The 14,825-nt window shown below is 45.8% G+C and overlaps 1 protein-coding gene across 1 annotated transcript in view; it reads left to right on the forward strand.

Annotated features, from left to right (window-relative positions):
- The window catches only part of MTOR (mechanistic target of rapamycin kinase), a 111,324-nt gene that overhangs the window by 61,086 nt on the left and 35,413 nt on the right, over window positions 1–14,825 (forward strand). The window contains exons 12-13 of the mRNA XM_019639752.1: window positions 5,224–5,299; window positions 8,406–8,545. Of these exons, the coding sequence (XP_019495297.1) occupies window positions 5,224–5,299; window positions 8,406–8,545 (216 nt within the window). The remainder of the gene's footprint in view (window positions 1–5,223; window positions 5,300–8,405; window positions 8,546–14,825) is intronic.

Raw genomic sequence — 14,825 nt, forward strand, 5'->3', positions numbered from 1 at the left:
GACAGCAACTTGTCTGTTCCCCTTCTCCCAATTCCCCAGCACTGTTCCCATCCCAATTCCCCAATAAAAAAATCTTTAAAAAGAAAATTAAACCTCGAGGTAGGGAGTGAATGAAAGCGAACATGTCTGTATAGTTGCCTCTTCCGCTCTTGATACCCTAATTCACTGCGTTCTCCTATCTGTCTCTCTTCGTTGTCTTTCTAACACGGCTCACGTGTGGGCTCTGGGCTTTACGATGTGGCTTGGCAGTTCTTTCCTCTGTGGATTCACAGCTATCTAAGATTTTGTCTGGGTGTTCTCACTGGAGCTCGGAGTAGACCATGACTCCTCGCCATGTTAAGACAACAGTGGGAATCAGTACACTCACTGAGCAAGTTCTCGCCACGCCGCGCTCTTTTCCCTTGGCCTCAGTGCGTCAAGAGATGGGTAGTCTGGTCACCCTGTCGTTTCTGCTCACTGTTGCTGGGCACGTTGCTGCCCAGGCCTCCATCTCACTGAATTTGTTGTCAGATCTTTTTAACTGGACCAACGTCAGTGGGGTCTGGTTTGTGTCATCGGCACTCCTCTGCTGTCTGGCTGGGGCTTTGAACAGTTTGCCCTTTATAAGCCTCCAGCATTAATAGGAAAAGACTGAGGGGCACACAAGGGAGCATTTATAGAACAGGCTGTAGAAAACTCCCAGCTGCCCCATAAAACAAGAGTTCCTCATTAAGGGGGCTTTTGAGCAAAGGTGATTTTTTTCACATGCGCCAAACATCATAGAGCCTCTCCCTCCAGTCTTATAAAACCACATCTGAGTTTAAAAAGGGAATATCTCAAAGGACAGGCTTGTGTCACCCAAGTAGGCAGGCAGGAGACCGGGGACTTCGTAGTTAGGAACTGCTGAGTTTCCATAGAGGCCTATTTATCCCACACTTTGCAACCTGGGCCCTGTCTGTAGGCCCGGTAGCTTTGAACAAACTGCCTCGGAAAGGTGCGCTGTGGCGGCATGGTGCGGTTGTGTTGGGAGGTTTTAAGGCATATTAGTAGCTTCTGGAAGGAAGTGAAAAATAGGGGATGGGAGCTTAGAGGTCAGAGGGGAGTGTTAGCCACATATCAGCGAGGAAATTAGAATGAAGCGCAGTCGGGCTCCTTTCTCCTGTGTGCCCAAGTGTAGAGAGAGTTAGCTAATTGAAACATCCCATCCAGTTCTTTCGCTCATTCATTTTACATGCAAGTGATTACTGGGTGCCTCCTGATGCCGAGTAGAAAACTAAGGCACAGTGCCCCCCACTGCAGAGCTTGCAGTCTACTCCTAGTTATTATCTAAGACCCTTTTAAACGGTACCATTTTTAAGGGAAAGGATGACATCCAATAGCCTGTGACCTACTGGGCCACAGTTTCTTCATGTTAAAATGGGACTATAAATAATAGTGTCTGCGTCATGGGGTTGAGATAACACATAAGCATTTAGCACAGTGAGTTCTCAATAAATTTAGGTATCTTTTTGTTGTTGTTGTGTTGCCTCCCATGATAAAGTGCCAGAAGTCTTGGAGGAAGGAGAAAAAGTTCTAAGGTCCCAGACAAGACGACAGGCTCTCCTGAGCACCAAGAGTTCCGTCCACTTAGCTGCCCAGGACCTCCACACCTGCAGTCGCAGCCTTGTAGGCACGCTTGGGAGACCCCATTGAGGGAAGAGGAGAGAAATGCAGCTTAGGGGGAAAGCTCTATAGGCAAGAAAAGTAGAAGTAGGGAGGAGGAAAGACTAATCAGGGTGAGAGCAGCTGGTTAACTTAAAATCTCTTCTCTCTGAACCATCGAAATGGGTGTGTACAATCTCCACCTTTCCTTCAGGTCCTCAGATGAGAGACCAAGAACTTAATATTTGAAAAGGACCCTTTCTCAGGCTGGCCCCACTCGTTTTTCCTGGATGTGTTGTAGTCCTTGTAGTCAACACAATTTTTCAGTGATTGTCCTTACCGTTGGCCAAGAACTTATCAAGAACCTCAAGGTACACCCCCAGTTTTCATGGCAGTTGCCAAAGGCCTAGTCAGTAGCTCCCCCAGTGAGCCCAGCCCCTGTCTTTCCTTCCCATCGGGCTCAGTCTACATCCTCAGCTGCCTTTGGACATGTTCAAGTGGGAAGTATTATGTGTAAGAAGTATAAGATGACTTACTTGGACTTTCTCTTAAAGAAGTTGGAGCCGTCTGATGAGTTTTCTTTTTTAGTTTGCAAAGCAGTGTCATTCTGTCCTTAGAGGAGGTATATCAAAGCCATAGCAACATTAAGGTAAAAGTTATTTCTACTCTGAGGTCCCAAGTCACTACTTCCTGATTTTGATCCGTTTGTTGTAAAACTCTGTTTTGTTTTGTTTTATTCATAATGAGGGGGGGAGTGGAGTAGGAAAAGACTTTGCTTGTTTTTGTTTTTGTGTTGCTTTATCCCAAGAGGGGCAAGCTTTGATAATGTTTATAATTTGTTCTTGAAAACAGAATATGTTCCAGAACACAAAATTGGGAATAGTTTTTAGAACTCCTAGACTGTGATGTCTGATTCTTGCAGTTACCTTCTCTTGGTTCAGGCAAAGAACACCTTTTCTTCCTTATTAGAACAGTTTCTATTTCTACCAGGGCCATCCTAATAGCCCACATTAGGACTAAATATAATATATAGAATATATAATTATATATGTTTATAAATGATATATTGCATATTTGTTAATAATATACAGAGGGTGCCAAAAAATGTATACACATTTTAATAAAGGAAAACATTATTAAAATTGTAATAATATATACCAATAACAAAAGATGCACACAAGTCATGTGTATACATTTTTTTGGCAACCCTGGTATATTGGCTTTCTTTTTTCCTGTCTTCTTGTGCTTTCAGAATCTTTTTTGGGGTTCAAGGAGCTAGATAATCACAAATCTATACCCGGTAATGTTACCTATCAATACAATTCACCCAGCCTCATGTGAGTGAGCAGCAAAGTTGAGAGCCTGACTTCGGGGTCAGGTGGATAGGGACCCACTTCACAGTGAGCCTGCAGTCAAGTTAATCCCTTTGGACTTGGCTTTTTATTCTCACCTTAGCGGAACTCTGTAGGGCTTCCTAAAGGAAACCATGATATTACGGCTTCACTTTACAATTAAAAACATTTCCTAATCCTGCAGCAGAAAACAGGGAGAACGTTCTAGCTCACTGCTTTGCTTAGGACCCGCACAGGAGCACTAATGGGCCCACGTGGTAGATCCCGCACAAGGTAGCCTCTCTACTCGCATAAATGAAGACGCAGGACATCTGTACAGGGACTTTCGCCTCTGGATGCAGAGCCCAGAGCCTAGAGCTTGGTTACCCAGCTCGAATAGTCCTATTCAGGATGATTTGCTAGGGCTGCTCATGTCTCAGCCATAGATGTATGCTTTTCCTGTCCACAAGCATCTATGTTTCTAGCAACTTCTGTCCTTGGACAAAGACAGATGGAGGAGGAAGCATTTAGAAGGACCTGCTTAGCAATTTCATATCCATTGTTTAATTTAATTCCCTGAAGAATCCTGTGAAGGAAGTAGTATTAGCCCCGTTTTATAGATGAGAAATTTGAAACTCTGAACAGTGACTTGCTTATGGTCACACAACTTAGAAGGCAGAATTGGGCCTCCAGAAACGTTAACCCGATTCTTCTGACTCCAAATCCAAAGCTGCTTCACCTCCCACACCTCCCCTTAAGGAAGAAGAGACATAAAATCACTTCAAGTTACATGGGGACTGTCCCCATTCATTGTGGGCCTTGGGGAAAATCGCTGCCCTCGTGGGCCTTCGTCTCGCCAGGAGTGAAACAGGACTGACACTGCCTTCCCCTTTCCACTCACTTAGGGATGCGTGAGGTCAAGGGAGTGATAGGTTGGAAAGATTATTGGAAATGTGCTTTGTAAATATGAGGCATTAGATTATGACTTTCACAAATGTTAACGTCTCTGGTTCATCAGATTTCTGGGCAGTTCCCTCTTGGTTTTATTGGAAGAAATGTGGTGGAACGCGAATTTTTAAAAATAATATTTATAACAGCAATCTCTTGCCATATTACCACATTGAACCCAAATCCTGGAATTTCCCAAAACCCCTTAAAGATTGATTCTAGTCAAGTAGACAGTTTGTCCTCAGGGCAATAAACTGGATTCTTGCTTGTGAAAGCAGACTAGACTCCCAAGTTGGTCTGCCCCATTTTGCTCCCTACCCATGAGCAGATAGAATCGTGATCCTTGGACTTTCTCCGACCTGCTCCCTCCCTCCTAACCTCCATCCATAACTCAAGCTTTGGGCTAGTGTTGTGTTAGCTGCTGTTTACCCTCTTACATAGGTTCCTATTGGAACAGGGCCTGGGCCCCGGGGCTTTCTACTTCAGGCCTCTTTGCAGCTCTCTGATTAACTGACTCCAGGCACCAGGCCTTCCAGCATTACTGCTACTTGTCCCAAAATATTATAGTCCTCCAGTCCCAATTGGCCACATACTGCCCACAGATGACATCAGCAAAGTAGTGTGGTGTTAGTGAAAACCATCTCTCTGCCAGAGACCGGGCAAGTAGCACGGGATGTGGTCCCTTCACAGCCTGCTGCAGAGGTGGTCCTTGGAGAGGGACTAAGGAGGCATCTGAATTTGTAGGAGATGAGCTCTGTCAGGGGAGCAGTGAAGATGGTTACACAGCCACAGTCCCTGGGGTGCGCTGTCATTGGTGTGGCTGACCCGGCCTCAGGGCCACTTCTGGGTTGCCCACACAGCCCAGAGATTTTTATTTATTTTGGTTATTCTTATTACTGAAGGCAACTGGTGAGAGGAAGTAAGAGTTAAAAGTTCAAAGGTACCTCACCTGGTTGTGCTCTACAACAGGGACAGTTTCGGATGCAGGGTTTCTAGTTTTTAAAAAAACAGACGTGTGCTGCCTGACCTACAATATCTGGAGAGGAAGCCAGTCTGCTGGTTGGAGGAATGCCCCAGAGCAGGCAGGGCCTCCTGTCTGCCGAATATTGCCCCCTCAAAATTAGGAGTATCGGAGCAAGATGAAATCATTCCTCAGAAGAAATTCAGGCTGAGCTCTCTGGGTAGTAATATATCATTGATGCTCTCTCTACATCTGCAAGACATTGTCCCCAACGTGCTGGTGAGCCACCTGCCCACAAGTGACCCCACACCTCCCACACTCCGACGTGTTGAGTGTAACCACCTCTTCCTTTTGTTTTCCCAGCATTAATAATAAGCTACAGCAGCCGGAGGCAGCTGCCGGGGTGTTAGAATATGCCATGAAACACTTCGGAGAGTTGGTAAGTGACTTACTCCTTTTAGAAAAGCAAGAGGTAGCACGCTGGTTATGGAGGCACTCGGCCATGACCTTGAGAAAGTTACTTTCCTTTTCTGGTTTTTTCCTAATTCGTAACAGTCTGATACTGACTTACCTGTATCTTAAGGATGAAGGAGAAAAGGGCTATATGGACTATATTCAAGCTGAACACAGATCATGAAGACAGAGGCTAATAACCAGTAATAGCTGGTATTACTTAGCATGTGCCTACCCCTTGCTAAGTGCTTTATATACGTCATCTAATTCAGTCTTCACAACAACCCTGTGAGTAGGCACTGTTGTCAACCCATTTGACAGATGAGGAGACTATGGTCCCAAAAGGATAACAACCTCACCTGAGCTGAGAGAGCAAATAAATGGCAGAACCGGGACTTGAACCTGGGCAGTCTGGCATCAGAGCCCAGATGTGTAACTTTGACCTTGAGTTGTCTTTGTGTCGCATGTGGCAGCTAGCATTGCCACTGGCCCAAGTTAACACTCTAGGATATACTTCGGAGGAAACCATGGCTAGTTCTCCAGAGAAAGTATACTATAATTTATACCTGATACTGAGGGATTGTTCCATTTCATTATTGCTCACATAGCTTCTCCTCTCCTGCCATCTTTGCCCTACGAATATTAAAATGTTTCCATTACTCTTTGTGGTCCTGGGAGGGTGCTTTGGTAACTTCCTAACCTACATAAAGCATCGACTTAATCAACTTAGCATTGACTTCCTGGAAGGTCAAGAAGTTCTGGGTCCATATATTTGATAAGGAACCTTTTATTAGTCATGGAGGTCACTTACTCTGGTTTGCCTTAATCAAGAGCCCAGCGTGTTAGAGTGAAGGAAATTGTGACTCCTTCTCAGGCTTTCATCTCACACAAGGGCTAGTAAATTGGACTGGAATTTTTAAGGGAGTATTTTTGCCATCTTGAGCACATTTCTGTAATGAGACTAAGAAAGCATCTCCCCAGGTGACAAAACAGAAAGGACTATGTCTTATCCATCCGTGTTGCAGCCCTTGTTTGCAGAGGGAAGAAAGTAGGCAGAGAGGGCCCTTAATGCAATTCACGCAGACAAAGATGGCCTCACCCTTGGCATCCTTAGAGCTCTAGACGGCAGTGCTGATGAAAACCAGGAGGCCACAGACCTGTGGTGTCCAGGTGATCTGCCAACAGATTGTCTACATTCCACTGGCTCAGAGGGCCAACCTTAATTGAAAGTTCCTCTGCCTCCAGGTTCTAAAGGTGGCCATTAGCTTCAGGATTATTGCTAAACCCATTGTGGATTTCCTGTTATATTTAGGTAGCTGAATCATATTAAACTTGACAATGGTTTGTTTTTTCCTGGCAGAGCCTGCGCTTTCTCAGCACAATTTATGTAACAGCAATCTCATTAGAATTTTGTGTGATTCATTGCTTAAACCTTATAGTTTCTGCAATCTATTGCAATTCAAAACATCCTGCCCCCTGCCTGACCTGCTGCATATGCTGCTGCCTCTGCTTTCTGCTTGTTCATACTGAGTATGCCACATTAGCCCCGTTTTTCTTTTCTGCCCAGCATAGAACTTCAAAATGGGAAATTGACAAGTGTTACTTTTTAATTTCAGAGGTTTTAATTTTACACTGTCTTTGCAGTTGCTCTTTCCTCTCTGAGTTTTCTCTTTTCCTATTTAGGTATAATAGAGAGACATTATTCTCAACAGGCTTGAAAAATGAAGCTTGGGTAGTTTTACCTTCCACGGAGCCAGAAATGCCATTTTGGCAAACCCCATTGTCCACTGACATTGGGGAAAAGGCTGTTGTGGCAGCAGGATTAGTGCATGGGCAGAGGGGATTGGCTCTGCTGAAAACAAATGAGGGGAAGTAAGTACAAGTTAACGACCTAAAATAGAAATGACCTCCTTACAGAGGTGCGAGAAGAAAAGAGCCTTTCAGAGAGCTTAGCAGTGGAGCTGTTAGTATATGTACGACTCAAGTATCAGTTTTATTTAGAAAGGAGAGGAGGGTAATGGGGGAAACTAATGTGGGCCCTGCATTATATCATACAAATTCCACTGCAGAATCACACTGTTGTTAAAAAAAATCCCTGGAGAGCCACTACCCTGGTCTGGTAGAGAAATAGCCATTTACTAAGCTGGTGATGAAGAAGCCCAGAAGACAAACCGAGGTGGAGGGCACATGGAAGGCAGACAGAGACATAAAACAGTCCCCTGACCATTTAGAGAGCTGCAGTCTGCAACTTCTAGACGGCAGCACCTCTTCCTCACGTGGCCGACGCTGAACTTCAGCGTGGCACACCATCTGCCCAGTAATGGAATCCATCCTTTGGCCCCTGACACTGGTAAAGCTGCCAAGCACTGAGCAGGAGGGAACATTAGATGGGAAACTCTAGAAGAAGGGGGGAAAGGTTTTCCAAAGAATTTTAAGTGGTAGTGTTCTATTGTATTTTAAGTTACTATTTCCTGGAAGTTTAAAAATGCATTAAGAGATGCAGAGGATCAAGAGCTTTTAAAATGTGGGTTGTTTTCCTCCAGCAAGTATGCAGATGTGGCCTGTCTTTCTGCCCGTCAGGAAAGCAGCTGCCATCCCTGCCATGTGGCCCATCGTCAGCATGCCAGCAGATCAAGGCCTTGGCATCCTTGCAGAAGCTCTGCTCGGGGCTTCCTGCTGTCCCAAATGGTTTCCCCTGTCCTCGCATCCCTCCATGCTGGAGTCCTGGTGACCTCTGTGTCTGGGCAGGAAGTGATGGGGGAGGAGCATGGCCTATCACCTGTCTCAGATTATCCCAGGATCATTCCATCAGTGCATCCAGGAACCGACATTCCCGTCGTCACCACAGATACCCCCAGATATTCTGAAGTTCTTTGCAATCAAGCCAAGAAGTCCTGTGATAGGCGAAGTGTCATATATATTGGGTTGTCGGAAAAGTCATGACGGATTTTTGCAACGAAAAACATGGAAAAAATATGTCACGACTTTCCGACAACCCAATACAAAGCGCCTTAGGAGAGAGTGTGTGGGTCAGAAAATGCGCCCCTCTTGTCCTCTGTACCTCACAACAGTCCTCCTTTTCCACTTGGCAGGAGATCCAGGCTACCTGGTACGAGAAACTGCACGAGTGGGAGGACGCCCTTGTAGCCTATGATAAGAAAATGGACACCAACAAGGATGACCCAGAGCTGATGCTGGGCCGCATGCGCTGCCTCGAGGCCTTGGGGGAATGGTGAGCTGCGTCTGGACGATGGCGGCTAGAGATGTCATCTCTTTGATCTTTGGGTTTGAAAGGCTCCCCCAAACAGAGTTCTCATCCAAGGCTTTCATTTTTGTTTCACTTGGTATTTTCCCAGGAATCATCTATCACTTTGGTGTTTTTCCCTCTCTGTTCTTTCTCAGTGCTACATAGAAAGGCTCTTTTCAAAAACAAAACAAAACACAAACTTAAACTTTATAATGCTCTAGGACAGGATAGGCTTGGGTGTGCTCCTGGGATCTGCACCTACTCTTTCCGTCTGCCTCTTGACCTTGACTGACTGATGAAGACCTCCTATCCTTTTCATTAGCGCTTGCTAATGAGTTTAGGAAAGAAAAACTCAGGTGCCCTCTTCAGGTGCTTCACCTTATTGGATGCTTGCTATGTGCCCAGCATCCCACCAGGCTCCCGGGGTAAAAAAATACAGAGAACAAGAACTCCATTGTGAGGTTGATGAGACGAGCACATAACAGTTAGTTATTAAAGCCTGAGAGAACAGTGACAATGGAATGAGCACATGGCTTTGGGAGACCACAGGGGGAGGGGACGATCGAGTAGTTCTCCCAGGAGGAAGGACTAAGACTGGAAGACAGGTGAAGGAGAGTGGGGAGAAGGAAAAGGGTACTCCAGGTAGAAGCAGCAGGAATGCTTAATTGAGAGCACTTGCCTATGTCTGGATTTGGGGAGTTTGTGGCGGGGTGTTGGAAGAAAAATGGTGTCCATTCAGTTTTCCAGTATCGAGTGCAGTTTTTTTTAAACAGTTAAAACAAGATGCCATCCCACCGTCGTTAAATAGTTTAACTACAGGGCCGACTGAGTGACTCAGTTGGTTAAGAGTTGGCTTAAGAGCGCAAGTTCTGAGCAACAGGGTTGCCTGTTCGATTCCCACATGGGCCAGTGACGCTGCGCTCGAGCTGAGCTGCCACTGAGCTGCCAGCGGGTGTCAGGATGGCTCAGCTGGTGTAACAACAAGATTGCCTGTTCGATGGTGGGCTACGCCCACCCACAACTAAGACTGAACTCTGCACCTTGAGCTGAACTGCTGCCTGAATGGCTCAGTAGATAGAGCGTGCGCCTTAACAATAAGGCTGCTGGCTCGACTCCCGCATGGGATGGTGGCTACGCCCACCCGCAACTAAGATTGAACACAGCACCTTGAGCTTAGAGGCCATGAGCTGCTGACGGAAAGCCAGATGGCGACTGGTGCCCTCCACAACAAAGATTGAAGAACAACAACTTGGTTGGTCCTCCTCCCCAATTCCCCAACACTGTTCCCCTCCCCCAACTCCCCAACAAAAATCTTTAAAAATAAAATAAATAAATAGTTTATTTATTTTTAATAGTTTTAAGTAGTTAAAATGCCATACAGAGTCCCCAAGAACAGATGATCCAACCGACTGTGGGACATGGAACGGTCCCCCATTCATTCACCCAGTAATTATTGAGCGCTTATTCATTGCCAGTGTCTGTGCCAGGCCCCCAGGACACAGCCATGAAAACGGACATGACCCCTGCCTTCCCCGAGCTTACAGAGCAGACAACCGGGCTGTTGTCCTACAGAGTGAATACAGCTCCAAAGGGAAACAAGGGCCCTAATCCAGGCATGAAGGTTCTGGAAGGCTTCCAGCAGGGAGTGATATCTCACATGGACCTATACAGTGAGGAGGAGCGAACACAGTATGTTCAGGGTTCTGAAATGGCTAGACGGTCAGTCAGGTGTGATGTGGAAAGAGGTAAAAGGTGGAGCGGAGGCCACAGCATGTGTGACTTACAGACCGAGTTAGGAGTCTGGACTTTAACCTAAGGGCTACTGGGCAGCCATCCAAGTATTTGGAAGGCCATGCTAGATGGTTTTAGATTACAAAAAGAACCCTTTAGGAGCAAATTGGAGAGTGGATTGAAGAGGCCAGAGAAGAGATGGCAAGACCGGTTCAGGGGCCATCCAATGGGAAAGATGACGGATGGTAGCAAAGAGGGACGGCCGTGGGGCTGGAGGAGGGCCTGGATCCAGAGATGTTCAGGAGGCAGCACTGACAGGATTTGGAGACTTACGAGATGTGGAAGTGAAGAGGGGCGTGAAATTACAGTTTGAGCTTCCAGAATGAAGATGAGGCTGGAACCCCCGGAGCTCCTCAGTGGCCTGATCAACCCAAAGCCTAAGGGTCCCCTGAACCAGGCCTCCGAGGAGCCATATCGGGGAGGTAGAGTTCCACAGGCCCGTGCTCGTGCATTTGGATCTGCAGGTGGAACCTCTATCCCTGGAGACTTTCTTTTAACTACATTCTTTATTCATTTTTTATTTTTAAAGCATTATTTTTTTAAAAAGCAATATGCACATAGCACAGTAGTACAAACAGTGACAGGACTGTGAGAACCAGTCTTCTTCCTGCCCCCCCAGCCACTGAGACTTCCCGGCAGGCGCGCTTCTGCGTTAGGATGCTGTGTCCTGTACACACTGCATCGCACCTGGTTCCTTTCATTTAACAAGTCTAGGCCACTGTTCCATGCCAGTACCTACAGGTGCTGCCTCATGTTTTTAAATACTGCATGACATCCCATCATATCAATAACCTCAGTCTCTTTAATCTAGGCAAAGTTTGATTTGTTTAAAATATTTATACCTTGGAAAGTTTAAAGAATAATATTGAAAAATCAAAGTAAGGCTTCTAAAAAGAACAATCTCTTATTACTCATATTCTTTCTGTACCTAATGACAGATATTCTTTTGGTAAATGATTACTATTTTTATTTCTTTTTTTCTTTTTTCTTTTTTTTTTAAGATTTTTATTGGGGAATTGGGGGATGAGAATAGCGCTGGGGAATTGGGGGAAGGGAAACAGACAAGTTGCTGTCCTTTTTGTTCTTCAGTCTAGTTGTGGAGGACGTTGCTTCACTAGCCCAAGTTGGCACCATCGTTGCGCTCTTCCCCGGTGAGGCAGATCAGTCGCCGGCTTCTGGACGGCCACTCACTGTGGCTGCTGGCCGCTCACGCTGGCTGCTGGCTACATACGGTCGTCCATGGCAACCCACTGCAACAGTGGCTGCAGCCTGCGCCATCAGCGGCGACTCACGGCAGCCCAGCTCCAGGTTGAGCTGTTGTTCAGCATCTTAGCTGCAGTGGGCAGTATCACTGGCCCTTATATGTGGGATCCAAACCGGGGCTCTCTGGCATCCCAAGCCAGCTCTTAACCATCGCGCCACTCGGCCGGCCCACTATTTTTATTTCTTAATATAAAGTTATATTTGCAAAATAAAAGATGTAATATATTGCATGAAAATTTAGTGTTAATGAATTTAGCCTTAGGCATTGATTAGATCATACAGAAGGTGCCAAAAAAATGTATACACATTTTAAGAAAAGCGAAAACTATTAAAATTTTAATACTCAATATATACCGATAATAAAAGATGAATACAAGTCATGTTTGACTTCTGCAATTACAAGAGGCACTCAAAGTGGTTACCGTCAGCGTCCAGACACTTCTGATTACGGTGAACTACTGCTTGAACAACGTTGACCAAAGTGTCCACTTGTATACATGATTTTGGCACCCTCTATATATGTACATATACAGATAATAGTCTAAAGTTATTTGAAATTGGTTTGTCTGACTTAGCCATTGTTAGGGAGATTCAAGTGTTATTATTTATTTCTGTAATTAGCATTCTATATTCATTTACCTCACTAAATCAAGGAAGCATATCCTATCAAATCTGCTTTATTAGCTTGTGCAACTAAAGCTGGGGTTTTTTTATGTCCAGCAGTTTTATTTAAACTGAACTCTCCAATATGGTGGCCACTAGCCAGATGTGACTTTTTTAATTAAATAAAATTAATAATCTAGTCACACCAGCCACATTTCAAGTGCTCAGTAGCCAGCGTGGCCAGTGGCTGCCCTACTGAACAGTGCAGATATAAGACACTTCCATCACTGTAGACTCTTCTGTTGGACGGCACTGATCTAAAACAAAAGTATGTTAATGAGAATTAGCCACATTATTTCAAACACAATTTTTTTTAACTTTCAAATTGGTTGTCATACAACCATATGTTATTAAGAGGAATGTTAAAAAACATAATGTAAACATTCTTAAAATTCAGCTCAAGTCCTAAAATGACTTAGACTACCCCAGTTGCCCCTGGATTTGCATATGACTGTCACAGCTGGCATCACAGTCTTACATGTTGTGACTGCAGCCCACTTCTTCAGCCTATTTCTCAGTGTCCTCTGCCTCATAATCTGAGCTCCGGCCAAACTCTTCACTCTTCTCCAAACCCCACACAATTTTTTTTTTCTCTGTACTCATTCACTCAGCTTCCTGAATTGCCCACCCCCTCTTCTCCTTTTTCTAGTTTTTGAAATCCTCCCCATCTTTCAAGGGCCACCTGAACTGTCTCTTCCTCCCTTGAAACCTTTCCTGGTTCCTTCCCCTCCCTACCTTTTCTAAATTAAAGACAACCACTTCCCTTAGGTAGGCAGGTTAGGTAGGGACAGCTTGGCTATATTAGAGGAGACTTTAGATGCAATTTTGTCTGGTCCCCTTATGTGACAGTTGGGAAACTGAGGCTCATAGAAGTTGACACAGCCGGGCTGAGGTCTCCCAAGAGCGGAGTGATCCAGGTCTCCTGACGTTGCAGTACTTGGTCGCACGTACTTCTGATCTCCTGGATTCATTCCAGTTTTATAATTACCTATAAAGTATAAGTGGCCAGTGATGCTGACCAAGGGATTTAAGAATGCAGCAGGCTAAAAGGGATGAAAGAAGCAGAATTCTTTTCCTGATTATGGGCAGGCTTCTTACATGGTTTATTCAGTCAATTCTGTTTAGAGTGCAATTTCTAAATTGCTTTTGCTTTGAGTGTATATCCTGAACGTGCCCGAGGCAGCCGTTGACCAGAGGTGGCAACAAGAATGATCTGGGGCTACCACTAAGCTAAGACCTTCCCCTCCCCCATGCTTATCTGCCTCCAGGAAGCTAACTACAGGAGTCAGCCCCCAGCCCCACATACTGCCAAGGGGAACCTAGGTAAACCCCTGCCCACACTGTTCCTTAAATGGCCTCTGGGTCCTTGAGAACAGACTCTTTGAGAGTCAGCCAACCACTTAGGTGCCCCAAATGAAAGAACGCTTTCTAAGCTTTTGCTGCTGCGCCAGGTGGGAAAGTCAGGGTCCTGGGATGGGCCTTGTACCTAGCACTCCCCGCTGTGCAGTGAGGGGCGTCTGAAACCCATCCTAGTGCTGGCCCCACAGACATCTCATTTTTTATTTGATCTGGTTCACCCCTCACTGCCTTTGAGAATTAGAACTCAGTATATTCTGCATTCTTATTTGTAACAAATGTGTGTGGGAGAGGAACCCCACCTGGTGCTGACAGCTGTTGACACAGCCACAGCTTAAAGGCGGTGCCTGTGTCCACCATCCGTTGGGGCAGCCTTTCCGGATGCTGTTCCTGCTCTGCTGCCTGCTTTGTCTCTTGAGGGAACAGTTTGGGCTGTTTTCCTATTGAACTTGCTCCCTGCTTCTGAATGAAAAGCAAAGCTAAATCCTTAGACCCATAGCACCGAAAGGGGTGGTCCTGACGAGACTAGAGGGATGCTGAATTACTTGTTGCCATGAGCTGTAAAAAAATTGAATTCTAGGGTTGGAAGGACCTTTCAGAGCTCATGTAGCTTTCTTTCCTGCCTCTAGGCAGGACCCAACAAAGATATGCTGCCCAGAGGAGCTATTCCTGTGCTCTGAGCCAGCGGTTCTCAAACTGTGGCCCCTCGACCACAGCATCAGCATCTCCTAGAAGCTTGTCAGAAATGTACATTCCCAGGCCCCCATGCAGACCTCCTGAATCAGAAACTCGGGACGTGGCACCTAGCAGTCCAGATGAAGGAGCCCTCCAGTGGATTCCGATACACAGAACAATTTAAGAACCACTGCTCTAAGATAACCCCAGCGGGACCCATCAGTGAAGGCTTCTGGGTTTGGAAGGCAGGAAACCAACACTGAAGTTCGTCCTACTTCTATCACGGAGCTTCAGTGCGTGTACAGGGCAGGGTGGCTGCCCAGCTACTCTTCCTCTTGGACCGTGGCTGTGCATTGAGTTGCAGTGATCATGTCCCTGGCTCGCTCGGTCATGTGCCAGAAGTTAATGACTGCTGTGCTTCTGGATAATGGGCCTGAGCAGTTCTAGACGTGGTCACCAGTCAGCTTCTCAGTGAGCTCAGCCTAGAGCCCTTCAGCACCGATTGACTTCAGCATCT

Source organism: Hipposideros armiger, unplaced genomic scaffold, assembly GCF_001890085.2.
Source record: "Hipposideros armiger isolate ML-2016 unplaced genomic scaffold, ASM189008v1 scaffold_46, whole genome shotgun sequence".
Taxonomy (NCBI): Eukaryota; Metazoa; Chordata; class Mammalia; order Chiroptera; family Hipposideridae; genus Hipposideros; species Hipposideros armiger.